We start from the raw sequence: 26376 nt of genomic DNA on the forward strand, positions 1-26376 counted from the left end.
TTGCTTCGACCGCCCAAGTTGCAGATATATAAACACCACTTGATTTTTTTCAGAACAAAATTATTATTTTTGATTTCAAAATTACCAAAGAGGAAAATTAACAGGACGGTAAGAGAAAAAGAGAGAAATTACAGGACCCCCTGTTTGTGTCAACCTTCCTCAAACCTACCCTCAGTTTTAGCGATCAATTACACAAATGCCACTAGTCTCGGACACGAAACATTGGAAGGGTTTATCAAAGGGGTTTTTCTAAATCACACACTTCTAATGAATGAATGAATCATCAATCATCATCTCCTCCTCTCTAGCCTCTAGGTCTAAGATCTTCGTTTCGACACTCTCTCTACGTGAAGAAATGGGTTTAAGGAAAGCGAAACGCAAACTTAGCTCCATCTTCCGCGTAGCGATGAGAAACGCCGGTAAAAAACCTCCAGACGCCGCCAGTACCGCCGAAGCCGTCGCCGGAGAGTCTCCTGAGATGGATTTTATCGCTCAAGGTACCTCCTTTTCTTAATCTCGGATTTAAAAATCTCATCTTTAGAAATAAAAATGTGTTCTTTTTTATTAAATAGGATCGGAATCGTGGGGTTCATTTCCGGACATTCTCTTGCCGCTTAAGTCTTTCATAGATCCATCCTACACTGGTCAACAAGGTAACACTAACCTCTCTACTGATGTTTTTGTAATGATCTATTTTCACCAGTTTGGTTTAAAATCATCAAAATGTTTGTGTAGATTCTGGTGGAACGTCACTCGCTGGTCTAGTCTCTTCTGGCTTCGGTGGTGTGTGTACTTTATCTTTTGGTTCTTTATGAGTAAATGTTGATGAATGGTTTCTGTGTGTAATCAAGTTGATACCTTTTCTATGCACTGAATGATTGTTTCAGTTGAATCTAGGGAAAGAACTTCTTCTTCCAAGAAGAAGACACTGGAGCTCTCAGCTTTCCTCTCTGGGAAACTCCCTCCATCGACGAAGAAACAGCACGTGGCGCGTGGGAGGTTGCAGTTCGAGACTTTCAAGAAAAACCAGTCGCAGCTTATGAAGAAGCTCTCCAAGGGATGCGCTCGGAAGCTGGGCCAAGAGACTACGTTCGAGGTGTTGTTTAAAATGGGGAAAGAAGCGGGTGAAAGAGAGTATAACGCTAGGATTCAGCTCTGTGTGGGAAACGCGAGGAGGAGCAATGACGCGGAGTATGTGCTTGATCAAGTTGGGAAAGCTATCGAGTATCTGAAAGAGATGAGGCAAGGAGGGTTCTCTATAAAGGAAGGGACTTACGGGCCGTTTTTTAGGTACTTGGTTGATATGGAGATGGTGGAGGAGTTTCAGATTTTTAAAGAGTTCATTAGGGAGGCAAGTCCTGAGTCTGTTGAGAAGCTTGTCTACTATGAGATGCTTCTTTGGATCCAAGTTGACGACGAAGAGAAGATCCATGAACTTTGTAATACAGTTGATGATAGTGGGGGGATAAGTTTATCAGTCCTACAAGGTATTGCCATGACATAACGCGGTGTTATTTTGGAACTCTGGTATTTATTTTTGCCTTGCTCTGAAAGTAACTTTTTTTTTGGTTGATGAAACAGAATATCATTTGGTTGCACTGTGTGAGAAAGACAGAAAGGAAAATCTTCAGAAGCTTTTAGAGATTGTCGACATAACAAAAGTTTCTTCACCGGAAGTGTTGAAAAGCGTATTTGAATACCTTGGAAAATCGCTATTGGAGTGTGTTGCACTGAAATTAATTTGGCGACTAAGAGACTCAGGTAAAAAAAAATGTATATTAATCAATTGAAATAACCTGGTGTTGTTTACTCGCTGGTGACTCATTATATAGTAGCAATGTTAAATCTCTTGTGAGCATTTTTGTAGCATTGTAACATGGTTTCTTACCGTTTCCAGGTGAAGTGGAGACAGTTTCAAATCTTATATTTAGCTATGCATCATGCATCCCAAACTCCACGGTGAATTTTTTTTTTCCTTGTTTTGTTTCTAGAATATTTGTATCTTGTTAAACATTAGTTTTGCGATTTTGGTTGATGGACAATGTTAATTAGTACTGAAATAGATACCTTTAGGGTATGTTACTTAATTTGAATCCAATCTCCTTGTGAAAAACGTAAGGCTGCTTACTAACCATTCTATCTATCCTTGATTCATCGAAATATTCTATCTTCTTAGGTTTCTTAACTGGTGCTGACCACATACAAACAAATTGGTTCGAGAATCATAAATCATACTCTATTTGGATATGAATTTTACAATCATCTAGGTCTTGACATGACTTTTCATGTTAGGTATACTACAAACTTGTCCAGTGTTCGATAACTATCCAGTATATGTTTAGAATTTCTATGCCTTTTTCTATGTAGAAATTACAGTAAGTAAATAACTTTGTTTGGAAATTGTAGGAGAGTCCATATACAGAAACTGAGATAAAATTTACTCACCTCTATCAAGTAGCACTAAGTCGTTAAAGGTTCTTTTCAAGATAACCCTTTGCTCTTAACCATTCATGTTCTTACATATTTTTGGTGACTGAAGGTAGAGGATACCATTTTGAAATTTAACAAGTTGCATGAAGAACTAGATATTGTGCCTTCATCTTCATCCTATGAGAAGCTCGTTAATCATCTTTGTGGCTCGAATGAGGTATTTGTAACGTTTCTGTTTGTTTCAACTTTCATTTTTGGTACCCTTTCATAGTTGACTAATGATAAGTTCTTTGTGTCATAGGTGGCCACTGCTCTTGATGTAGTTGAAAATATGTGTGAAGCAGGTCTCGAAATATCGGCAGACATCCTACATTCATTATTAGATGCCATTGGTCAGATTCTTGAGTTTGATTTGGTACCGACCTCCCTACATCCAATAGAATAGCTAATTAGGCTGGTCAGTGGTATGCTCTTGAGAGATCACCAACATGTCTTTCTCATACTCATGTTCGCAGGTACAAACAATCCATTCGATAATGGGCAACAAGTGTGTCAAGCCAAACAGCGAGACTTTCAGGAGATCGATAAGTTTGTGCATAAGAATCAAAGATGTAATTTCGTTTCTAACTTTATCAGCTTCAGTTGCTATCCCTCGTGAACTTTATTTCATAAACGCTAGAAAATTGAGTATGAATCTGATGTTTCTCACAGATACAATGTTTACTGAACCTCTCGGTTTTGTGCAGTTTGAAGGTGCATATAATATGCTTGGTAATTTGAAGAATTTTAATTTGGCTCCCAACTCTAGCATGTACAATTCTATTATGGCAGGATATTTCCGGGAGGTAACTATATCCTATGCTCTCTTTTCAATCATTCTCCTTTCACCGAGATTGGTGCAACACACAAAGAAGCATGTCTTGTATATAATTTCCATTGTAGTAATAATGTATTCTTGTTAGGCAGGTAGCTACTCTAAAACAATTGATATATCTTAAGAGCATGGCTTTTATCTCTGAAACTCTATACCTACTGTGTGCTCCTTATGGTCTCTTGAGTTGTTTTTGAGTGAGGTTTTTGTATGATTTTGAAGAAAAATGTGGACAAGGCCTTAATGGTCCTCAAGGAAATGAAAGAAGCTGAAGTTAAACCTGATTCTGTGACGTTTAGCTATTTAATAAACTATTGCGACCAGGAGGAGGCTATTGCGGAGGTAATCAAATTGCACCTGGTACATATACATATATGAGGAATATATAAATATGTTTCTTTTTTTTATTCTTGTTCAAAGTATTATAAGGAGATGAAGCAAGCAGGAGTTCAAGCCAGTAAGCAAATTTACATGTCCCTTATAAAAGCATATGCATCATGCCGACAGTTTGAAAAGGCAAAACAGGTAGGCACGCGTGTTATATGTTCTTTTAGAAGTTCCCAAATGATTATATTCATAAATTAGTGTAAGATTGCAATCTTTGTTCTTACATTAGGTGCTCATGGACCAAGAAGTACCGACTAAGGATCACAATGAGCTGAAAAGTGTTCTTATACATGCTCTGGCATCAAATGGCAATATAACTGATGCCTTGAGTATTTATGAAGAAATGAAGGAAGCTGGCTGCCACGTAGATCCAAAAACTGTTATAACTCTTATAGTAAGTTTATACTATAGTCATATGTTTTGCTCATATTAGCCGATTAATAGTGAACTAGACCTCAAATTATTTTTCTGTAGGATCATGCTGATTCAAACGAAGAGTTGACAACGTTGGCTAAACTCGCTCATCAGCTGCATGATTCTAAATATTTGATAGATGGTCTCTTCAAAATTGTCGTGTTTGCTGTCCGCAACAATAAGTCGAGGTAAAATGGATTATGCGTGCTCTATTTTTAGTTCACATGTACTCCCACCATCGTTGTTATCGTACGCTTCATCCAAAGTTCTTTTGTGTAGCTATATTCTTGATTTGTTGAAGGAGACGAAGAACGATTTGTCCAAGGATGACATCGCTGTGGAATATTGGTTGGAAGAGGTCCGAATATATTCCTCTCATACGTTTTAACAAACTTTGCAAGCTCTTCACTTGATCTTATTCCCAATTAGTATACTATAACTATGGCATGTATCCTGAATAAGTCTATGCATCTTATTGTTGAAATCAGGTGTTTAGGTCAATAGCAGAAACAGAGCCTAGTGATGTGAAGCTGGGGCTGGACTTGTTGAGCTTTATGAAGGAAGAGCTAGGGTTATGTCCTTCAAGAAAATGTCTAGATTTTCTTCAACATGCTTGTGTCAATGCCAAGGATAAGCAGACCGCTCTACTGGTATGGCAAGAGTACCAATTTGCAGAACTCCCTTACAATGTCCTCAACTATCTAAGGCAAGTGCTCTTTTATCTCTTCTTATAAAAATCCTTCTCTATTTGAATAATCAGTCGTATCCAAGAGAGTGGTTTTATCTTAGTAGAAAATTTCTTCCGGTAAAGGAGTTTTGTGTAATGGGGTTCTTGGTTTTATGGTCTTACAGGATGTATCAGGTGCTAGTGGCTGCAGGAGATTCAAAAAGTGCAAAAGAAATAGATTCCATGATTCCTAATGATGACAGAGATGTTAGATGTATAATCAAAGAAAGCCGTGTTGTATTTACTCCAAAACCAAAAAAGAAAATGCCAAAAAGGAAACGATTATCTTGCCAAGCAAAGTAGGATCATCAGTTACAGCCCCAATTGTACGAGATGTTGTTGTACAGGAATGATCACAATTTGCCACTAGAATGGCTGAGTTTTTTTTTTAATTGCAACACTTACAGTTTTTTATGTATTCACCCCAAGGATGAAGCCGTTGCTGTAACATGGAAGATTACTGGACTCTGCACAAGTCCTTACAGGTGAGCGGAAAGGGTTAGGAGCAACTGGGTGAGATATATTCAGCCCTGCATTACGCAAAACCGCCTTTGCATTGCCGCAAGCATCTTCTGTCTTATCAGTGAAGAAACCTGGGATGCGCAGATTGTTCACTGCCTCAACTGCTCCTGGCCAGCTTGAGTACCTGTCCAGGTCACAGTTCAAGGCGACAACGATGTCTGGTGATGCCAGGTATGTTACCTCGTCCTGATACAAGCCTTTCACAAAGCTCACCTTGACTCTGCTGTTGTTTGTTGCTATTGTACCAGATAAGTCAGATGGAACTTCAGGTCCAACCATTATGATCTGCACGGTTCCTATACCGTTAAGTAAGTGACTGATCTCCGCAAATGCTTTAATCCAGTCGAGTTCTCGTTCTGGACCTAAGTAATGGACAGTCACTTCTTTCCCTTTGAGCAACAGGTTCGTGGAATGGGTGCTTAGTGTTGTTAATATGTGGTAAAGCGTTAAAGGGTAGGAGAGAATATCAGAAACAGGGCTTGATGGTGGTAGACACCTAACATCATAGTAATCTGACCAATCTGACAAGAAAATCATACCCTGTGAACGCCCGTTGTTCAGATTCTGAATTGGTAAATCCTGTGGATAATCACCGTCCTGGAGCCCTCCCCATGAGTCATCATCTGAGGAAGAGACATGTAAGAGCCCAAAAGGACGCTGAGAATAGCAACTGCATTGTCCTCTCCACATTCCCTTTTTGTGGACACCCAAAGATTCAAGCCATACACATGGGTTTTCAGCATAGCACGAGAAAGTGAAGATCTTCATCTTGAGCTCTTCTTCTCTACCCATCATAGCTTCATAGAGATTACAAACACTCCGGTGCATCTCTCGCCAGTGCCGTTTCTCACAGTCTGAACCACAGTAGATGGTTGCACTGCAATGGCTACAACAAACAGACTCATCTCTATGAACAGCTTTGTCACACATTGTGCACCGTCTTAACCCCACTTCTGCACCTTGACCAACTTGCAGATTGGTCATGCTTGAAACTAGCTCCAGTTCATCATCATCACGTGCCATTACCGCAGTTTTGTTCCACTTCTGCTCATATGATTGACCAGGCGGATGCGAAACCGTGACAGCAACAAAATCATGTCCTTTAAACATCTCTGGTGGCCACTGAACATCAACAGTCTCTATAAAAGGTGAAAACTTCATCATCCTTGGCAATCCCCGGACTTGCTTCTCCTCTTGAAGCAGCAAAGGATGAACCAAAGTAAGAGCTTTCATTACCGCAAACACCAGCCTGAGCTCTTCGAGTGTCGGGCTTCTGAACTGGAGCTCACCGGAGGTCATGCACCGAGCAACGTCGATAACCGGAAACCGGTCAGTTCCAGAAACTTCTAAAGACAAAGACTTGACCATTCTCCTGTTACAAGGAAGCATCATTGACTCAAGCTCATACGTAACTCTAAAAACATCAACATTAGGAACTCTAACCATTTCCCATGAATCATCATCAGTCATCTTCAGTGCATAGCTCATTGATCTATACATGTAGATTGCTATATCACCACCATCCCCTCCTATGAACTGAACACACTGGAAAGGCTGTCTCTTTCCTGACCAATCAGAGTCTTTTCCAACCCGAACACTGAACAAGTGACCTGGTCTGAGCCTCCTCCATGGCTCACTTCTGTATAAAGAAGCTGAAGCTCTGAAAATGGAATGGATGACGTTGGGAGATATACCTTCAACTTTCATGAGGCAAACACCTGATCCAGGTCCAAGACCAGGGCCTGACCCGAACTGATCCTGGAATCTACCAAATAAGCTCTTCAAATGCAAATCCATTCTTCTAACTTTAACTTTCGTCCCAAAAGAGAAGTCAGATCTGAGTGAAGAAGGAGCTCTGTTCAATAGAGTTGTTCAGTTTCTAAAAGCAAAGCAGAGAAAAACAAAAATTTCAGATGAATTTGAATTCTAGAAGATGGCAAACTATGGTCTTGAGCAGTTAAAACGGTCATGCCTCAACCGACAAAACAAAAGTAAAAAGCAGTATCTATGCATATTTAATTTTCTTAAGATAAGAGGTGTTATACCATAGATGTCATACAATAAAGAGTAATACTTCATAATTGACATCTGATGCTACGTCATCAAAATTCTTTTCAGAGAACTATTACTTTAGCCGACAATTATATTTGCACCATCCCATGTTGTTTTACAAAGATTTATTTGATGCTAAATGTTTTATGTTAATCTTTTCTGTTAGTTTGTGCATAATTGTTATTAAATCATCTTTTATGGAAGTTGTACATTAGACATGATAATATCTGCTGATTCCTAATATACTATTTGATAAACATTACAACATTTTATCTACGATGGTGTTATTACTAAAATGTATATAATTTGTTTGATCAAAGAAAAATATAACGCGTTTTGTGACAGTCGCATTTTATCTATGATTTTAATTTTTTTAAATGATTATAAATTATTAAAAATATTAAAATTTCACATTCAAAATTACCCAGTGTAAGATATTTTAATGATCACTTTAGTTATCTAGATATCCTAAAATGCTATTAGTTACTTTGTGGTATCCTTGTTAGAATCTAAAAGAAACAAAATCTTGAATAACCAGAAGAAGAAATAGTTTTACAACAAACACTGAACACAAAGTGTTTTAAGCAAACAACTGGAAACAAGAGAAGACATAAAAATGCAATGGAGAGTCTGAAAAGTATAAAATAACCGAACGGTGTTCATTTTGTTAACTACTGAACTGATGGATCTGCTTCTTCTTTCATGGCATTGTCAACCTTCTTGCCTTCTCCTTCAAAAAGGTTCGCTATGGTCAAGCCACTCTTGGACACAGAGCTTATAGGATCTGTCCCACTTTTGTTGTCGTTGCTGTCTCCACTCATTATCATCTTGTTACCAAGCTCTAGCCTAAGCTCCTGCGGCACTTTCTCTACCGGACCAACAGGCTCCTTAACACCAAACCCACAAGCCTCACCAGGAGGTTTCTGTTGCTCTGTAGACTCTTTCTGCGCCAAGACGAGAGTCTGTTGAGGTGTCACCATCGTTGTCTCCGGAGTTGGGAAAAACTCCAGCAGAGGAGTCGCAGCTTCTCCATCTTCCTCCTCCTCCACCACAGCTTCCTTGGGTTCTTCGTCATCGCTCTGATACGGCACTAGAGACAACGGTCGAGCAGACTCAGAGATCTCCACATCTTTCGTTGGTTGATCATTAGGAGGGATCACATCAGTTTGGTTCTTGATTTCTTCTTTTGCGAACATTTTAACACGAGGAGCCACGTCGTTTTCATGAGTTACCCGAGTGACTTTCCCCGGGGCGAACACGATACCTCTCAGTTTCGCGTCACTGTCTTTCACCTCGACACTGAGTATGTACCCCGCGTCGAAAGATCCTGTGACCACACCTGAAACCCTCTTACCAACCAGGTTAACGTTTCCTTGTTGAGGCTGTGTTGTGGTTTCATCTTTGCGCGGACGACCTCTCTTTCGCTTCGCCAAGACATCGTTAGCAACAGGAGGTGGTGAGCTTGTGGTGGCTAGATTCAATGGATTCATTCTGCTGAGAACATCAACAACAAACAAATGAGTAAATAGATCAAACACAGAGTTCCATTCTACAAAGTTTCTCTAATGGTTTCCACTGTATTTAATTTTTATTTCAAACTATACAAGCATTCATTGTAAAAAAGATTTTTTGGATGAAGAAGTTTAACATTCATTTTTTTTAAAGGAATCAAACACAAAATTCTGTTGTTCAAAAAAAAAAGGATGAAGAAGTTTAACATTCATTTTTTTTTAAGGAATCAAACACAAAATTCTATTGAACAAAGACAAGTGTGGATTATTTACATGGCAAATCTACAAAATATTCGATAGGTTTCAGACTGATTCAATCTAATTGTTATTTATTCATCATTTAACTAATCAGAATTATAGTAGAAACTTAATAGTCAATAGATCGATGTATTCTATTTAGAATAATAATTTCTCCAAGAACTCATCGGATCGGCCGATACGGTATATATGAAAAAAAGATCAGGATAACAAAATATAACAAAAATGAAACGAAGGTTAGAAACACTAAACAGAGAAGAATATATTAAAAAGGAAACAGATCAACTTTTGTATGATTAAACAAGAGAAATACCAGAAAATTTTGGTTCAGAAATGCTGATAAGGATTGAACTATTTTCTTCAAGTTTTTCTTTCTTGTGGTGTTTGGTTTACCTTCTCCTTCCAATTTATAAGCAACTTTTTATGGGCTTGTAATAGGCTTTTTCATTAATATTTATTTTTTTGTCTACATTTAATTAAATGACTTCAATGCTCAAAAAGTATTTTACTTAATTTGGTTACTAATATATAATTCTTTTGTTTGACTAATATTTCAAAAATATTTTTAACAACTAAACAGGTTGGCAAAATCATGAATGCAAAAATCTTATTAAATAATGCCAAAATATGGATTGACTAGAAAGCATCAATTCTTTTTAGAGATATCACATATTAATTGTTTCATAAAAAGTTGACTTGATATCGATATAAATTTGGTTTTGATTTATTTTTAAAGTGCTATTTTTAGTTTTTTGACTTTTTAATAATTTTAATCTACTACTTCAAAATGTGTTAGTAGTTAAACAAGCTCAATTTAAGTTTCTAATTAATTTGATTAAAAAATAAATTTGTAAAAAATTATAAAAACTGGAATTTAATTTATACTATTTATTTTAGCACGCATAAATATATCAAGTCCTATGATCAAACCAAGGAAGTTTAAGCCAATCTTACTTAATACTTTCTTAAACCTTAAGTTTTATGTAAATTATCGTAAATATAGAATAGTTAACATAAAAGTGTATGGAAATTTATAGAATAACTTACAAATGAAATACTTAAAGGTTAAGTTACTTTTATAAAATCTTAATCGTTGATTCCGTTTGATCTTCACCGTCCACTAAAAATAGAATGTGCATATAAAGAAGTGAAGTTTTATTGTAAATTCATTCAGAAATCAATAAAAAAACATTTCCATAAGTTCGAACTTCTCTCTAAAACATCCATATTTCTCTCTGATTTCTCTCCAAAAGATATATTTTTTCTTCGGAAATTACACATAATAACAAACAGAAAATCATAATTCATTATTTAATTAAAATTACATACTCTCTCCTTTTTTCTCTTCCTTTCTCTTTCTATCTTCTCTCTACAAAACTATTTTTTTTTCTTTGTTTTCACAAATAAGCCCTTTTTTGTAGGTGCTGCCCAAATTTCAGTATAAAATTTAGTTTCCACAACAAAGAATGGTGCAAAGACCACGTGTTCTAATTATAGCAAGTTCGTGACAAATAACTCGGTTTCACTTTAATTTTCTATATAGTTCACATATTTACTAAAATTTTAAAACTACAAAGTTGTTTTTTCTTAAAACTTCTTCTAGAATGGTATCTCACTCATGGCTCGCCTCCCCCCCCCTCCCCCCGGGAAAAAGGCTTTTTTCGCCTTCCACCTAAACTGCGCAGGAAAAATCCAAAGCCAATCTCAAAGAACAGTGAAGCTTTATAGGATCTTTCTGTCTAGGTGCAGATAGTCCGCATTTTCACAGACATGTCTATTTCACCAAGTCTTTCTCCAAGATAGTGCCCAGATCGTTACGTCTTTAGTACGGGTCAATCTAGAAAGTCATATAACTTATGGAGTTAATTATTGAAATAAAACAATCTTTTATTATAAAACATTATTTTTTACAACACAAAAAGGGAAGATAATGTCAAAAAACCCTTTTTTTTATCAACCGATAATGTCAAAAACCTATATTTAACTTTTAGCATCTTTTTCCGGACTCACAACTACAAACTTACACCAGTTTGGTTTTGGTTCGTAACGGTTTGAACTTAACACGTAAGAGAAACTACTCTTAAAAATAAGACAAAAGGTTCTGCTTGTTTGCATGGTCAAAATGATGCTGACGTATACAAATAATAGCAAAAAAAAATACAACAACATCGAGTGAATCTCTCTATCAACTCCGTCTCGTAACGCATATCCAGTTTCTTAAAGAAACCTCACCGTCTTGGCACGTGATCGGAACGTGCCATGAACCTTTCTCCGATTCCTGAATAAAAGAATATACAAAATAATAATCATAGATTCATCATGTCTCTCAACAACAACAAGAAGCCATTTCATACAAAAGAAGAAACACACAAATCTGACTTGAGGTTGTAGAAACAAACCTGGATCACAACCGAGAAAGGAGGTGGCATTTCAAGCTTTAGACTTCCTTTCACAAATGTATACCGAACCTGAACCATATCATAAACCAGAAACTTACCTTTTCCATACCGGTTTAATGTCAAGAAAGCATATAACTTGATATAGTAGTTACCTGATGCCTTTGTTTCCATTTTTGGAAAAAACTGGTACTTAATAGTTCAAAAATGTGATCTCTCATCTCATCATTAGTCACAAGCAAGCACTTGAGTTTAGCAGCAGCGTAGAGCCAATACCTGAAATAAACAACCAAAGATTGATCAAATAAAAAAATTAATGATTTTAGTGAGGTTTGTAAAAGAAGCTTAAGACAAGTACACATACCAATCATCATTGGAACCTGGTGGAGTCGTGTATAGGACATTATTATCAATCCACTCCTCCACCACATTCCGGTGATTAGCGTTTTCTAAAAGCGCATTGACCCGTTTCTTGTGCAAGAGAATCAGCGGCCATTTTTTGTTGCCACTTTTATTGTAAAGTTCCTTCACTACAGCTTCAAGCTGCTCTTTTGTACCATTGTGTCAGTATTCACCTGAATGTATTTAGAAACAAATATGCAAAGGAAGAAAATTTGAAGAGACCTGTGGTAGACTGAAACCACCATCTACAAAATTTTGTTGGTAGAGCCCAATGTTTGCTCCATCTAGTATAGCTTCATAGTCTCCATGCTTTTCAAGCCACTCCTGCCAAACGGTTACAACAATTTGCAAAAATGTACATCTTCTTGTTCAGTACAGATAGAAAATTTTAGTTTCTCTCTAACCTGAAACTCACTGAAGTCCTCCATTGGCTCACAAGAGTTCATCTTCGCCTTCCTCTCCACAGCCAAAGCCACCAAAGAATTTACAAAATTCTCAGTCTCTTCCTCATTGGTATCTACACAAGCCAAACGCTCACCGCAGCTCAAACATTCTCCATCAGGGCTAGCATTACCCTTCTTCACAATCCATTTGCCTTCCCCAACCCACCCAAGACCATGCCACCCACCCCCATTCTTCAAAGCAGCTGCTCTAAGCAACTCAATGTCAGAACCATTCCCCCCACTATCTCTGCCAACCTCGCTAGCTTTCTCACTACAGAACCATTCCTCGATAACTTTTGAAGTTTCCTCACTAACAAACCCAACGCATTCCCTTAGTTTATGCAAATATCTATAAACCTTGCTCTCTCTTCCCGTGGCAACGCTTACCTTAAGCAAAGCAGAGATCTCCACCTCCTCCAACGCGATACCTGAAGCATCCATGTGCTCTTCAACTTCGTAACACTTCTCAGCCTCCAATCTCTCACAGAAACAGAGCAGAGCCGGAGAATAAGTCCTCAGACGTGGGACTGATACGCCTCCAACAGCAACAATGTCTTTGACAACCTTGAAAGCGTAATCACCGTCACCCTTGGCAGCAGCCAGTCTGGCCACCGAAGTGACAGATGCTTCGTTAGGACTAGCCCCGGAACCAACCATACGTTGAAAAACCTGGTAGCCACGGTCAATGGCAAGGGTTTGAAGAGACGGGTCGCCGAGGGAAGCGGAGCAGAGGTAAAGAAGGGACTGATAGTGTTGCTGGCTGAGTCTGACGTCCCCGGAACCGATGGCTGCATCGTAAAGAGCTAACGCAGCTGAGAGGTCTTTGTGCTTGGAACATGAATGGAGACTGATAAGGAGGCTCTTTTCTTGGTTGTGGCTTGCCTTCTTCTTCATCTTCTTGTTTGGTTTTGTAGGGCTTTCGTCTCGGTGGCGAGAGCGGTGCTGATCAGAGGTGGCCATGGAAGAACAGAGGTGAAACTTAGCTGCACAAGACTTCAAAGTTACAAGCTTTGCATTGGCGAAAGTGGAGGATGAAACCTTTGCCCTGATTAGACCAAAAAGATCTCAACTTTGAGTGAGCAGAAACAAACAAAATATCAACCTTTACACGTAGATTGACCCTAAGAAGAACAGACTCAGAGAGGGTACTCTAGATTTATCAGAAACAAGAAACTGAAGATTATATACATAAACACTCAGGGCTAGTTTAGATTGGGTTTCTGGGGAATCTAGGTTAAAAGTTTCTAATGGTTGAAGGGGGACAACTAGGGCTTATCAATCTCTGTACTGCTGAGATTGGCACAAACCGTGAAGAGATAAAAGCAAAAAGTTAAGGTCTTGAGATGCAATGCAACCACAGGGCATATTGGTTTATTAGGAAGCTAACCTGCGAGGAAAGATGCTATAGGGCGAGGGAGGAGTATCGGAGAGGGAACGAGGCGCGGCGCAGAGCAAGGATGAAGAAGGCAGTGGAGGTTTATTTAATTTCATAGTTTTCGAACTTTGGTAATATTATTTTTCTATCGTTCAAACACACCCCCAAAATAAACTTTTTTTTTTTCACTCTAAACATGATTATATCGATTTAGATTTAGAGAAACATGGATCATACAACAAAGCCGGGCGAAAATAAATTTCCCCTGAAAGTAAGTCGGCAGAAACAGAGTTCTCCGGATACAGAGCCTTTAACAAGAGAAACATGCATGATGATTGAGATAACTAGCTAACGCAAGACTTAGAACCAACAAAATGAAGAAGAAGAAAGCTCCAAAGTGAAGTACACCAACTAGGCCTGCGATTTTTGTCCGAACCGAATGGGCTGAACCGGACCGAACCAGTTTTTTTCGGTTTTCGGTTCGGTTCGGTTTTCAATTCTGTTCAATTCGGTATGGGTTTGAAAATTAATTCGGTTATCGGTTCGGTTCGGTTCGGTTTTCGATTTTTTTTTAAAAAATTAAAAATTGTAAAAACCAAAAATAACCGATAATAACCGAAAATAACCGAAAATAACCGAATAACCCAAAATAACCGAAACTATCCGAAATAACCGACTTTAACCGAAAATATCCGAATATTTTGGAAAAACTATACCAAAATTAACCGAAATTTTTTAAAATCGGTTATTTCCGGAAATAAATTTGAAAACCGAAAAAAACCGATAACCGAACCGAACCGAAATTTCATTCGGTTTATTTCGGATTTTTTTTTTAAAACTTCGGTTAACCGAAAACCGATGGTTCGGTTCGGTTCGGTTTTGGAAAACCGAAGTCGCAGGCCTAACACCAACTCCAATAGAAATCTTTGATGAAGAACTTGAAACCTTCCATAGTGGATAAGCGTAGCAAATTGACACAAGAAAACCTAAGCTTCAATTCGGAGAACAGAACACTTTGTTCTTATTTGAAACCGGATACGGCGAAATTTAATGGCGGAGTCAAACTCAATTGAGGAGCGACATGCAAACGCCAAGGAAGCTGAAGAGCGAAATGCAAACATGCAAACACCAAGAAAGAAGCTTTGTGAGATACGAGGGCTTGATCAGATCTCTGAGATGAAGACAGGGAGCGAATCACCACAAACCATTCAAGCATCAGTTTTGAGAAGCAAAACGGATGGAAGATCGAAACGGAGAGCAGCCAAAGACATCAGCAAAGGAGATAAGGTGCATGCAACTTGAAGACAAACTCCAACCTTTGATCTTGCTTATCCGTGACCATGAAGCACCATCAAAATCAACATGCAAACCGCCGATGAAAAGGAAAATCAAGACAAACCAAAGAAAAGAGAAAACGAAACCCGACTCCGGTTCTGTGGAAGCAGCCGGAACCAGTGCACAGAGGAACTTTTAGGAAATTCTAGAGAGAAGGCAGAGAGAACTGAAGAGAGAGTAGAGAAGATATAATTCACCAGCATTTGACCCCCAAAATAAACTATTATTTGTGGCTTTTTTTTTTGAAAAGCAATTTGAAAAGTATTTGTGGCTTAATACAAAAACATATAACTTTTTTTTTCAAAATAAATATATATCATAATGAATTAAAAAAAACTGTATTATTTGTAAAACTTATGATGTATATTAGTCTAGTAATGAATTGAAAAACCTGTATTATTTGTAAGAGTTATGATGTATATTAGTCTAGTTCAAAATATAACATTTTTTGTAAAAACCGAGAACATTGCGTATATCTGTCTAGAGTAAGAAGTGTGACAGTCTTAAGAGTTAGGCTCACCAAAAACGAATATGCCGTTCTTTAGACTCCATAAGTGTTTGACGTTTGTTAGCAAGGTGTTTGTGTTCTTTAGAGCTCTATAAAGGATTTTTTGGTTTCTCCAAATCCAAAGGCCATTTGATTTCAAGGTGACATGCATTGTCTTTCTTCTCTAGCGGCCAAAAACCATCCCAGCACACACTAGTATTGATACGCCGTGAGACAAAATATTACAAATTATGATCCAATATATTACCATACATATGATGAATTACATAATGCCGTATATATATGTATGTTAAAGTTAACAAAAATATATATGTTAATTTTTATTTTCAAATACATCACATTTTTGAAAAAAAATATTCGAAACATATAGCTGTTGATTTCGGGTTGATTTCTAAAAATTTAATTAGATACTTTGCTGAAACTTAAATAATATAAAATACTTAAGATTTCTTTGTCAAAAGTAAAATACTTAAGATTTCACTATGGCCCTTTGCCCCTTTGTTTTCACATGCATCAAGTAATTGTTTACAAAATTTAACTATTTAAAAATAACTAATTGAAAAACAGGCAACTTGTACACTAAAGTTGGTTTACATCTAGTTAATTGTTTACAGATTTAGCTGTTTTATTAACCTATTGGAAAACATTCAGCTTGTAAATTAAAGTTGAATTTTTATTCAAGTCCTAAGAGATTATAGCATTTTTAATCAATAAACAAATAAATATGAGAAAAATATGGCTAACAAACTTACTAATTTATGACTTTTAAACTGTCCAAAATTGTAATTAATATATGAAACTTACAATTTTAGCTTTCTTCGAAATTATTTATCACCTAGCTAGTTATAATATAAACTTGTTGTAGTACATGTGCGTGAACCAACTGGAATAATGGATAGTCCACATGTAATGTTCATATAGTCAAACAATATAAAATCCACACATACAGTACGTGCCTATATAATGTACAATGATCCTGATGGTATTACCTTAACTAAGTCCTCCACACAAAAGGCAAAGCTTTTGCTCTAAAACAATAATGGCGATGATGAAGATTCCAAACGAATACGCAAAGCTAGAGAAAGAGGATGCTAGTGAGATGATCCACAGGAGAGCCCAGTTTCTGATCCAAAAGATTCTCAAACGCGCGGACACAGAGACATTAAGACGGCAACAGAAGAGAAGTATTTTGATCAGAACGTCTTCGTTTAGAGTGGTGGGAATGAGAATGAAGATTGGCAAGAAGCTTAGGAAGCTAAGGAAGAGTTGTGTAATGGCGAATAAATATAGTGATCTTATGCCACGTTTTCTTAAATCTCTTAGGCGTTTTATCTTATGTGCATCTTCTCGGAATGTCTCTGATCTTTCTCCTCTCTTTGCCATCCACGTTTGAATGTTTTTTTTCAGGACTATATTTTACTTTTCCTATCATACCATGTCATATATATATTGAATAAAACCTCATCAGTGGTGTATTATCACTTTTTCTTAGGAGTCATAACTATATGAATCCTGTGGATTATTTGAATGTTTGCGGTTGTTATCAAATATAATGATCTTCATTCTCATACTATGACATATGGTTTAGTAATTTAACCTATGATATGAGTTAAAACTTTATGGTCCATAAAGATCCAATCGCTTGTAAGCAAATTAAAATTTGATTGGATAGCTATTTAACTTAGAGATTTTCTCTGTTACTGGCACATTCTCTAACCATATTCCTTGAGTCGGAGACCAAACTATTCTTCAATCTCTTGCATAGTTTAGACTACTACAATCCGTATAAATTAGTTGTGGGAGATTACATATAGGCTATCATGGACTAAACCATCATAATATAGCACTTGGAATGCTTTCATACATATATGTTCGTACTAACCAAGCAATGCCAAGAGTCTCGAGACAGAAATACATATGACGTTACGAGAAAGGGAAAATGGTTGTGTGAACTAGTGGAATAAGCCGAAAGATTGTGAACATGGCCCCAATACATTGAATCTTTCCTCTGAATTAATTAAAAGTCGGTGATGCTTTATTGCTTTACGAAGCGTCATATTCGTCCCGTTGACTAATTTTATTGTTTTGATTGCGTAGAAAGTTGACTATACTATAGCTTCATTACAAAATGCCTATTTAGTTAGTACGATCATTAATTAGATCTTTTTTTTTGTAACACCAACCATTAATTAGATCTCTGACCTTCACTGTTGTTATTAATAGTCACCTACAATTTGTCTTGGGATCCTCCTATGAGTGAGTAACTACGTTGTGAAAACTGAAAACAGCAAAAAACGAATGCGATTTGTAACTGCGTTTGTCTACTAGCTCAAGTTTATAGGTCTGACAGGAAAGGCGATCCACACGACCGCCAACACAGTTGTCTCCTTGATGGAATACTGTTTTTGTAGATAACCGAACTAAATTACTGAACCGAATCCAAACCAATTGATCAAGATTAATCATAAATTTCAAGTCAAAAAAAAAAGATTAGTCATAATTTTTTTTTTGCACCACTAAATTTTTTTACAATAACTGTCATTTTAATTTTTTTTTCTTGTTACACAAAAAATGTTACTTTATAATTCAAATACAAATTATATTTACTTTTAACTGAAAATTAATTACAAATTGCATTTGATTTTATAAATAATTTTATTTATATCAAATACAATTTATCAGAGAGGTATAATTAATACTCCCTCTGTTTTTAAAAAATAGTCTTTTTAGTGTTTTCATACATATTAAGAAAACACATTAAATCATTATAATAAACTTATTATTTTCTATAATTTATAATTTTCAACAATTTTTGGCCAATAGTAATCCAATAAAATCAATTGATTTTCTTAAAGTTTGCAATTTTTTTATAGAAAACATAAAACAACCATCTTTTAGAAATAATTTTTTTCCAGAACAATCATCTTTTAGGAATGGAGAGAGTAAGAGCATCTCCAACCCTGCTCTATTTTCACTCTAAAATAAAGTTTAGAGTAAAAAATGCTCCAATGGTACTCTATTTCTCACTCTATAATAGAGTGAAAAAATAGGTTTACTCCAAATATAGAATAAGTTATTTTTTTGTTCATCACTCTATTTTCTTCTCTAAATAGAGTACCATTGGAGCAAACTTCATCTCTATTATAGAATCATTTTATTTTAAAGTAAAAAATAGAGTGAACCCTTGTAGATGCTCTAACAACTTACATATATTTCTTAACTTTCTTAATGTGTGTAAAAATGTCAAAATGACAATTAAAACAAAATAAATTTAGTCTTAGATTGCATGGAAGTGCGTTGATGTTCAAGTTAGTATTACATCAAAAGATAATTGAATATTATCACCAAAGTAATAAATAGGGGTGGGCGTTCGGGTACCCATTCGGGTTTCGGTTCAGTCTATTCGGGTCTCGGGTTTTTGGGGTCAAAGATTTCAGCCACATTCGGGTATTTATAAATGTCGGTTCGGGTTCGGTTCAGATCTTTGCGGGTTCGGTTCGGATTCGGATAACCCATTCAAATTATTTTTAAAATTTTAAAATCCATTATATACTTTAAATTTTCAAAATCTATAAAAAAGATAATATATTACATATAAATTTAATAACAAATATGTCAAAATACCTAAATTTAACATATATATTGATTTTCTTTGAATATTTGGATAGAGAATCAATATATATTTAACTATTTTTGGTGTTTTTAGTATACTTTAGCTATTTTAAACATTTATTTTTTACTATTTTCATATAGTTTTCGAGTATTTTAGAAAACTTAAAGGTATCTTATATATTTTGAATGTTTTTAATATACATTATATCAAAAATAATTTATATATTTAAGTATATAAATCTATTTCGGATACATTCGGGTACCCGAAATACTTCGGTTCGGATCGGGTTCGGTTTCGGTTTTTAAATACCAAAATTTTGAACCCGTTCGGATATTTAATCAATTTTGGTTCGGGTTCGGTGCTACTTTTTCGGATCGGGTTCGGTTCGGTTTTTCGGGTTCGGATTTTTTGCCCAGCCCTAGTAATAAACTAATAGTACAATTTAAAAACTACTTTAAATAGAATGAATAAACCATCCATCAGATGGCCAAAATAGTTTATTTGAAAAATAGAAATCTGGTGGAATAATTAATATTCTTTTTGTATTTAAAATATTGCTGTTTTGAGTTTTGTATTTAAAAGATTGATGTTGTAGAATATAATTAATCTATATTTTTTGGTAAAAATGTAAAGATATTATTACCTGTTTTAGTTTTTGACAGAAATACAAAAGTTAACAAGAAACAGAGAACGAAAAAAGAAAGACTAAACACAAACTTGATCTAGCTATTAAGGCAAGACAGACACGACAAACCACAACCGCAGTCTTGAGGCTTGACTAATCCACACCAACAGCTTGCCGCAAAAAGATGAACCAAGTTCAACCGAGAGTCGGAACCCGATAATTAATCCATACATTATTAATTTAAATATAAATTTAAAAATAAAACCAAAAATTTATACTCCTAGACAATATGATGTATTTTAACTTTTCTGTTAAAACATCGATTATTAAGAGGGAGTATTGAATTTGATCCAAAAAAAAAAAAGAGGGAGTATTAAAAAGGCTACTTCTTAATTCTTATCGTCCCATGTATCCAATCGCTTTTTAGCTTTTTCTACCTGAATCATTATATTAACAATAATCACCTTAATAATTTTGACACACAAATCAAAAGCTAAATTATCACATATGATTTTAAGACAATATGATTTTGTAAGACGATATGATATGACTTGGGCAGTTCAAAAAAAATTGATATGACTTGGTATCACGTCCCGTAACACTTACCTCTTTATCCCAATCTGTTCGGTACGTCACGTAAAGTAAAATGAGGGTTTGCATGAGGGTACCTCCAATCATACCAGTCCATATTCCCTATCAAAACCACATAAAATTAATTTTACTAATATAGAAATATAAAGCATGTGCTGTACAGAAAATAATGTATAAACCTTGGCTTGAAAATTGAAAGTGAACCCTAGAACACACCCAACAGGAATACCAACAATATAGTAACACCCAACATTGACATATGCCACGAATGTTTGCCATCCACATCCCACGGCCACTCCTGCAAACACAAATACCAAAAAACTGAGTACGATTTAGCCGGTTTGGTTAACGTACACTGGTTTTCTCCGGTTTAAGTTCAAAAAAAACTGCAAGCATATACCGCTCAAGACGGGCTGGATTCCATTGAGGATGATGGTGACAGCGAGAAACGGGCAGAGGTCAGAGACGGCTTTAGCCACCTCATCGTCCGCCGTGAAAATATAGCTGACATATTCACGCGACACCATCACTGCGAGTGCCTCCACGACGGAGATCACCAAGGAAACAAAAGTCGCCATCCATGTAGAGAACAAAGCTGATTTTGGATTTCCTGCTCCAAGTTCATTACTTGTCCGTACACTACCATTATTTTTTCAATTTATAATTTAATTTAAAAATGTTGGTTAATAATATTTGAGCTGACTTTAATAATATAGATACGAACCTTGCAGCCGCATTGAAGCCTACAGAGACCATAAAGGATAATGCTGAAATTGACATACTGCAAAAATAAATTAAAATTTGACAAAACTAAATAAATAAAGTCATATCGCTCACATCATTAGAGCACCCCCAATGGAAAAATTTAATTTCGGGGTTCTAAATATATATATATATATATATATATATATATATCATACACATATGTAATTGTGATATTTCAAAATTTATGGGAAACTCAAATTAAAATATTTGATTTAGATATTTTGGATTGAATTTTCTTAAAATTTAGAACCCGGCAATGTATCTTTTAGAACTTAAAACCTCCGGAGATGCTCTTTGGTTGAAAAGTTTATAGGTACGTGTACAAAACTAGAAATGTTGACTCGTTTTCATTCTTAATTTTTATACGGTTTTGACGATTAGTTCGATCCAAACACAAAAAATAAAGATAATAATAATGGACTTACCAGATGGAGAGAGAGTCTAGAGACAGTGCAGGATCTTTAAACAGACCAGCGATAAGAACCAGAATCTGCGAATACCACATTTCCAGACAAATCATCACAGCAGAACCTGCAGAGAGTTTAAAGAAGCTCCAAAGACCTTGGAACGATCTCCAGCTGAGACCAGTCCATGTATGTCTAAATCTTTGACTATTTGTGATATACAAAGTTTGAGCCACAACTATAACCCACCAAGAGATAGTCAGAACATAAGCGATGCCCATAAGACCTAAGCCCATCAAGTAAACGGCGATCCACGTTAGCAAGGTCTGGAGGAGAAGTGCAGCGGCTGAGATGTATGCACTGGGTGCCACCACGCTTTGGGCCTGGAGGAACTTTTGGGCTGTGAAGTTGACGGCGTAAGCGAAGATCTGAGGGATAAATGCGGCAATGTACATGGAAGCCAAGTACGACACGCTTTTGGGCTCGCCTAAAAAGACTAGAATCGGGTACGAAAAAGTGTATAGTAATGTCAAAGGTAAACCAACCAGAACGAGGACAATCGTTGCTCTTTGGAGATAAATCCCAAGCATATCATAACGGTGTGCTCCATGTGCTTGTCCACATAGAGTCTCCACTGCACTTCCCATACCTAGCTGTAAAAACAAAGCTAAAATGATAAATATGTTTGCCAAATTTCATCAAACAGAAAATTATTCAGTATAATGGCAAAACTGTTACCATCAACCATAAAAGAAAAAAGTTGAGCGGCTTTTCATTATTAACGACATTATAATTCAATTCCACAGCTTGTTTTTTCTATTATTTTTTCTTTTAGATTTATATATTTATGTAAAATTAAGAAAAATATTTGATCTACGGTATATATACGTATTAATTATTTTTTTGCATATACAAATTTATGTTACTTTTATTCGACTATTTAGTATATAGAAACATGTACCCGTAAATCTAAATAATTTATTTTGTTTAAAATGAAAAAATATCATCACTACATTTAGAAAAATTAAAGATAAACACCATTGTGTATAAAAATAAAGTATACAATATATTTATATCTATAAAATTTATATACATTAATTAGAAATTTATGTTTATATCGGAACTATATATTTACATAAGAGTTTTCGAAAAAAAAATTATTTTATTATTTTATCGGATTGTGTTATATTTTGCATCAGTCCAAATCATGACCACTAGAATTTATTAGTTTATCATGTTTATTAATTTTATCAAATATTAGTTTATGGGGTGTCTACTATAGTATGTTTTAATGAATTATAATATGGATTTATTGGAACATGAAGATGTTAATTCCATGTTTACTCTATTTTCCAAGACCTACAAAATACCAGTAAATAATCATAACATATTAAAATAATATCAAACCAAAGTTGCTTTTAAAAACATTTTAAATAAAATATCACAGAGTGTATTATACATAATAATTAGGTGGTCAAAAATATTACTTAAAACTTTAGCAAAAAAAAACTTAATTATGAGATATTAGAAAAACACCAATATGGAGGATTACTCTTTAAATAAATATCTAAAAACTGATTTTGGTTATGAGAAAAAAAATTGTGGGGGAAGGAGGGAGAGGGGTGGGAGAACATTTCCATTGAAGAGTTCTTAATGGATATCTCAACAAAAATAAATAGTGAAATGTGAAAAAGAAAATGTTTGAAAGGAGTTCTTAGTGAGAACTTATAAGGATTCTATGAAGATTTATAAATACGTGTGTCAATTTTTTAAATAAATGACTTTTTCTATTTGGAGTTAAAATTAATTATAGAATCAAATTACATTAAAAAATAATATAGTATATTCTTTAGAACTTTCCCTTTCAGAACTTCTTTTCAATAAGGTTGCGAGACCCAAACTTAACTATAAAAAGAATCGTCCCAGGCTAGAATCGTCCCAAAGCTGTAATGATTACAGGATCATTAAATAGTGGAGTAATAGCTAATAAGAAAATTTGTGGTCCGACATTTGTTTTTTAATATTGTTCATATATTTTTGAGAAATTATTATTTAAAACAAAAAATAGTACAAAACCATTAAATGGCAAAGAGAAAACGAAGTAAAAAAATATGGATTTGAAAGTCAGATAAAGAAAGATATTTGATGACCGTAAAAGTATCTTTACAGTTGCAGGCTGTAAATTCCTAACCATATGGAGACACTCTTACTCCTAAAACTTTAATATTAACACGTTAAAGTTTGAACGATGACAATTATCAATTTAATTACATCTAAATTACCCTCCTAGAATGCGAGAAATTGAGACCTTTAACATTATAATAACAAGGAAAAGCAATTACTAATGTATCAAACTCAACGTACCATGAGGCCGTAGGCGAGATTGAAGCAGCTGTTTCCAATGGAGGCGGCGGCGAGTTCTGTACCGCCAATATGTCCGGCAAAGATTCGTGCAGAGATACTCATTCCGCTGTTGACTATATAGACAAGTATCGCCGGAAGTGCTAAACGGAAAAGTAGTTTCATTTCTATACACGCGCCTAAGTACACGCGTCTCTGGTAAGGAAGGCTACTCTCCGTTAAAACACTCTCGAGTCCGACGTCCGAAGGAGGTTTTCGATTCACCAACGGTTGCCATAGATCCGTTCTCTCCACCATCTCATTTGACGCATCCATAACGTTTTAACAAGAATAGTAGAAACCAAAGAAGCGTTTGGAGATGTGAGGCTTCTAAAATAATAGGATAATAGAAATAAAGCCTATGTGTTTGTATAAATAGGCAGTTGACACTAAATGTGTACAAGTGTGTTAACGATGTGTGAATAGTATAGAAAGGAAAAAGTGTTTTAGTGGAATATAGATGTCTAGGATTATGTTATTTTTTAGAAAAATAGACTGTGTGACTTTAATAGCACAATAATTAACACCCCAAGTGAATAAATTCTCAAAAAGAAAAACCGTAAAGTTTTTTATAATATAAAACAATAGAATAAGGAGCTTCTTCAAAAGTAGACCAAGGTAAGATTGAGAAGGAAAATAAAACCTTTAAAGTATTAAAGAAAGGTAGCACAGAAGAAAACGTGACCTTTGATATCAATTAAGAATTAAAAAAAAAGATATCAATTAAGAATACAAAATGTGATGCCATAAAATAATATACATACATTGCTGGAAAATGGTCTAAGATGGTTTTGTGGTATATGCAAAAAAACAATAATATGATATTAAAATCTTGTAAGGATCTAAAATAAAATTTTGTTTTGTTATAAAAAATATCCTGAATGTCGAGGTACGAGTACGAGCATCTTACATTTACATTTACATAGTATCAGTGGACACAGACAAGAGTACTCGAACGGAACTACTGAAGTTTTTAGGGTAATCTATTATGAGACCAGACATATATTTATTGTTTTTAATTGTTTTTTTTCTTTTGAGAATTTCTTTTAATTGTGTAGTGAGACTTCAGATGACAATATTGGTCCAGCAAGACCCAAGGCTTACCACGGATACTGAAAATATTCACGTGCGTAAATTTTGAATATAGAAATGAATCAGTTGTTAGAAGATAAGCAAACGATACAGTAAACTATCGGATAATTAAATTAATTAGTCGCTTCCATACACGACAAAATGGCCAATAAGTGGGCATAAATGGTCAATTTATAAAGGTGATATGTGGTTGATTTGGTCACTAATAACAACGATGTCCGACGCAACTAAGAACGAGAAAATGGTTGTCCTGGTTGGACTTTATTGTTTTTTTCTCTACACGTGTAGTTTGGTATGTAGTTTTAAGTTTTAACTAACTTCAAGACAATATTGGCACGTTTCTTTAAGTCATCTGATATTCTGATGTAATAAATGCAACTATATCCGTAAATGGCAGGGCAGATATCCAAAAAATTTGAGGTATTTTGATCCGGATTCGTCAAATCCGTAGATTTAGTATCTAGATTTGGATTCGAGGTTTTCAGATACCCATCTATACATCATATTATCCGCATATATCCAGATCCGGATCTGGACTCGTAAAAGTAATTAATAAAATAAAAATAATAATTTTAAAATATAAAATTTCTAAAATAATACATGAATTAAATATTTATACAAGATTTATAAATATAAAAATATGAATATAATATTTCAAAATCAAAATATAGTATTATAAAACTAGTTTCATGAATAAATATTAATATATCAAATATAATTATTAATAAAATTTAATATATTTTATAAATACGGATCCGGATCCGGTATCCAGATGTAAAAATTAAGATATCTGGATTCGGTTTTGACGGATCCTTGATTTTACTATCCAGATTCGGGTACAAACACCCTGGATATACTATTTTCGGAGCGGATCCGGAATGGATCTCGGATCGAATCCGGATCTCGGATAATAAGTCTCAGTTTTAGTAGTACGGGAATTATTACATAATGCATTTGGAAGAAAAATAGTACCCCTTCGTAAATAGATATTATCTTGAATCGGAAAAATATTCGATAAAGAGTATCACTTATATATTTTCTCAATACAGATTTAAAAATTAGTTGAACTAACTACACATATTCAATAAATAATATTTTAGATAAATATAATTATTTGTAAAATTAATACATTTGTAATTAATATTGATCTCTGGCATTATGATATTTACTACGATGATGATGTCCATAGATCAAATTATTTCGTGGATTAGATTTTATTTGGAACTCAAAGTAGCATTAAATTTTAAAATGATAT

General features: G+C 35.1%; 7 protein-coding genes across 9 annotated transcripts in view; 2 read left to right on the forward strand and 5 right to left on the reverse strand.

Annotated features, from left to right (window-relative positions):
• Positions 1 to 167: 167 nt before the first annotated feature.
• Positions 168 to 7556, forward strand: LOC108843310 (pentatricopeptide repeat-containing protein At4g21880, mitochondrial). Of its 2 annotated transcripts, XR_008942674.1 has the most exons (19): positions 168 to 497; positions 573 to 653; positions 736 to 783; positions 888 to 1487; positions 1582 to 1761; positions 1898 to 1959; positions 2540 to 2647; positions 2732 to 2845; positions 2946 to 3041; positions 3177 to 3275; positions 3524 to 3643; positions 3722 to 3826; positions 3918 to 4082; positions 4163 to 4290; positions 4382 to 4460; positions 4591 to 4808; positions 4955 to 5155; positions 5259 to 5522; positions 5600 to 7556. XR_008942674.1 is itself a non-coding variant. In XM_018616482.2 (17 exons), exons 1-17 carry the CDS (start codon positions 272 to 274, stop codon positions 5130 to 5132), a joined length of 2607 nt encoding a protein of 868 aa, XP_018471984.2. In that variant the 5' UTR covers positions 168 to 271; the 3' UTR covers positions 5133 to 5243. The 2 variants fall into 2 exon arrangements, 1 of the variants encoding a protein (XP_018471984.2); XM_018616482.2 differs by lacking the exons at positions 5259 to 5522; positions 5600 to 7556 and having other exon boundaries at positions 4955 to 5243.
• LOC108842100 (glutathione S-transferase T3-like) overlaps positions 1376 to 26376 on the reverse strand; it is a 101667-nt gene continuing 76666 nt past the window's right edge. The window contains exon 4 of the transcript XR_008942676.1: positions 1376 to 1385. The gene's annotated coding sequence lies outside the window, so the exon portion shown is untranslated. The remainder of the gene's footprint in view (positions 1386 to 26376) is intronic.
• LOC108843312 (uncharacterized) lies at positions 5241 to 7148 on the reverse strand. Its single transcript, XM_018616483.2, has one exon. It carries the CDS (start codon positions 7146 to 7148, stop codon positions 5241 to 5243), a length of 1908 nt encoding a protein of 635 aa, XP_018471985.2.
• Positions 7914 to 9571, reverse strand: LOC108840543 (uncharacterized). Of its 2 annotated transcripts, none has more exons than XM_018613373.2 (2): positions 9486 to 9571; positions 7914 to 8897 (listed from the first exon to the last, which is right to left on the reverse strand). In XM_018613373.2, exon 2 carries the CDS (start codon positions 8891 to 8893, stop codon positions 8075 to 8077), a length of 819 nt encoding a protein of 272 aa, XP_018468875.2. In that variant the 5' UTR covers positions 8894 to 8897; positions 9486 to 9571; the 3' UTR covers positions 7914 to 8074. The 2 variants fall into 2 exon arrangements, with proteins under 2 accessions (XP_018468875.2, XP_018468876.2); XM_018613374.2 differs by having other exon boundaries at positions 7914 to 8894; positions 9486 to 9543.
• Positions 11134 to 14123, reverse strand: LOC108822472 (proteinaceous RNase P 3). Its single transcript, XM_018595566.2, has 7 exons — positions 13801 to 14123; positions 12375 to 13458; positions 12193 to 12294; positions 11933 to 12111; positions 11724 to 11844; positions 11572 to 11640; positions 11134 to 11450 (listed from the first exon to the last, which is right to left on the reverse strand). The coding sequence occupies exons 1-7, from the start codon at positions 13902 to 13904 to the stop codon at positions 11358 to 11360; spliced, it is 1752 nt and encodes a 583-aa protein (XP_018451068.2). The 5' UTR covers positions 13905 to 14123; the 3' UTR covers positions 11134 to 11357.
• On the forward strand, positions 16582 to 17169 carry LOC108841157 (uncharacterized). The gene has a single exon (XM_018613944.2). It carries the CDS (start codon positions 16671 to 16673, stop codon positions 17022 to 17024), a length of 354 nt encoding a protein of 117 aa, XP_018469446.1. The 5' UTR covers positions 16582 to 16670; the 3' UTR covers positions 17025 to 17169.
• LOC108831543 (protein DETOXIFICATION 39) lies at positions 20024 to 24475 on the reverse strand. Its single transcript, XM_018605078.2, has 7 exons — positions 23994 to 24475; positions 21651 to 22282; positions 21185 to 21241; positions 20861 to 21099; positions 20640 to 20758; positions 20476 to 20562; positions 20024 to 20306 (listed from the first exon to the last, which is right to left on the reverse strand). Exons 1-7 carry the CDS (start codon positions 24303 to 24305, stop codon positions 20259 to 20261), a joined length of 1494 nt encoding a protein of 497 aa, XP_018460580.1. The 5' UTR covers positions 24306 to 24475; the 3' UTR covers positions 20024 to 20258.

This window comes from Raphanus sativus, chromosome 2 (assembly GCF_000801105.2).
Source record: "Raphanus sativus cultivar WK10039 chromosome 2, ASM80110v3, whole genome shotgun sequence".
Taxonomy (NCBI): Eukaryota; Viridiplantae; Streptophyta; class Magnoliopsida; order Brassicales; family Brassicaceae; genus Raphanus; species Raphanus sativus.

Excerpts from the sequence above, each read along its gene's own strand:
- LOC108843310 (XM_018616482.2), top strand. The coding sequence starts at position 272 with ATGAATGAATCATCAATCATCATCTCCTCCTCTCTAGCCTCTAGGTCT. Across the intron at positions 1,960-2,539 it reads CATGCATCCCAAACTCCACG|GTAGAGGATACCATTTTGAA; the intron begins GTGAATTTTTTT and ends TGGTGACTGAAG. Across the intron at positions 4,461-4,590 it reads TGGAATATTGGTTGGAAGAG|GTGTTTAGGTCAATAGCAGA; the intron begins GTCCGAATATAT and ends TGTTGAAATCAG.
- LOC108843312 (XM_018616483.2), bottom strand. The coding sequence starts at position 7,148 with ATGGATTTGCATTTGAAGAGCTTATTTGGTAGATTCCAGGATCAGTTC.
- LOC108840543 (XM_018613373.2), bottom strand. The coding sequence starts at position 8,893 with ATGAATCCATTGAATCTAGCCACCACAAGCTCACCACCTCCTGTTGCT.
- LOC108822472 (XM_018595566.2), bottom strand. The coding sequence starts at position 13,904 with ATGAAATTAAATAAACCTCCACTGCCTTCTTCATCCTTGCTCTGCGCC. Across the intron at positions 13,459-13,800 it reads TATAGCATCTTTCCTCGCAG|GGCAAAGGTTTCATCCTCCA; the intron begins GTTAGCTTCCTA and ends TGGTCTAATCAG. Across the intron at positions 12,112-12,192 it reads GTGGTTTCAGTCTACCACAG|CTTGAAGCTGTAGTGAAGGA; the intron begins GTCTCTTCAAAT and ends ACAAAAGAGCAG.
- LOC108841157 (XM_018613944.2), top strand. The coding sequence starts at position 16,671 with ATGGCGATGATGAAGATTCCAAACGAATACGCAAAGCTAGAGAAAGAG.
- LOC108831543 (XM_018605078.2), bottom strand. The coding sequence starts at position 24,305 with ATGGATGCGTCAAATGAGATGGTGGAGAGAACGGATCTATGGCAACCG. Across the intron at positions 21,242-21,650 it reads CTAGACTCTCTCTCCATCTG|TATGTCAATTTCAGCATTAT; the intron begins GTAAGTCCATTA and ends TTATTTTTGCAG. Across the intron at positions 20,563-20,639 it reads CTTTCAATTTTCAAGCCAAG|GGAATATGGACTGGTATGAT; the intron begins GTTTATACATTA and ends TGGTTTTGATAG.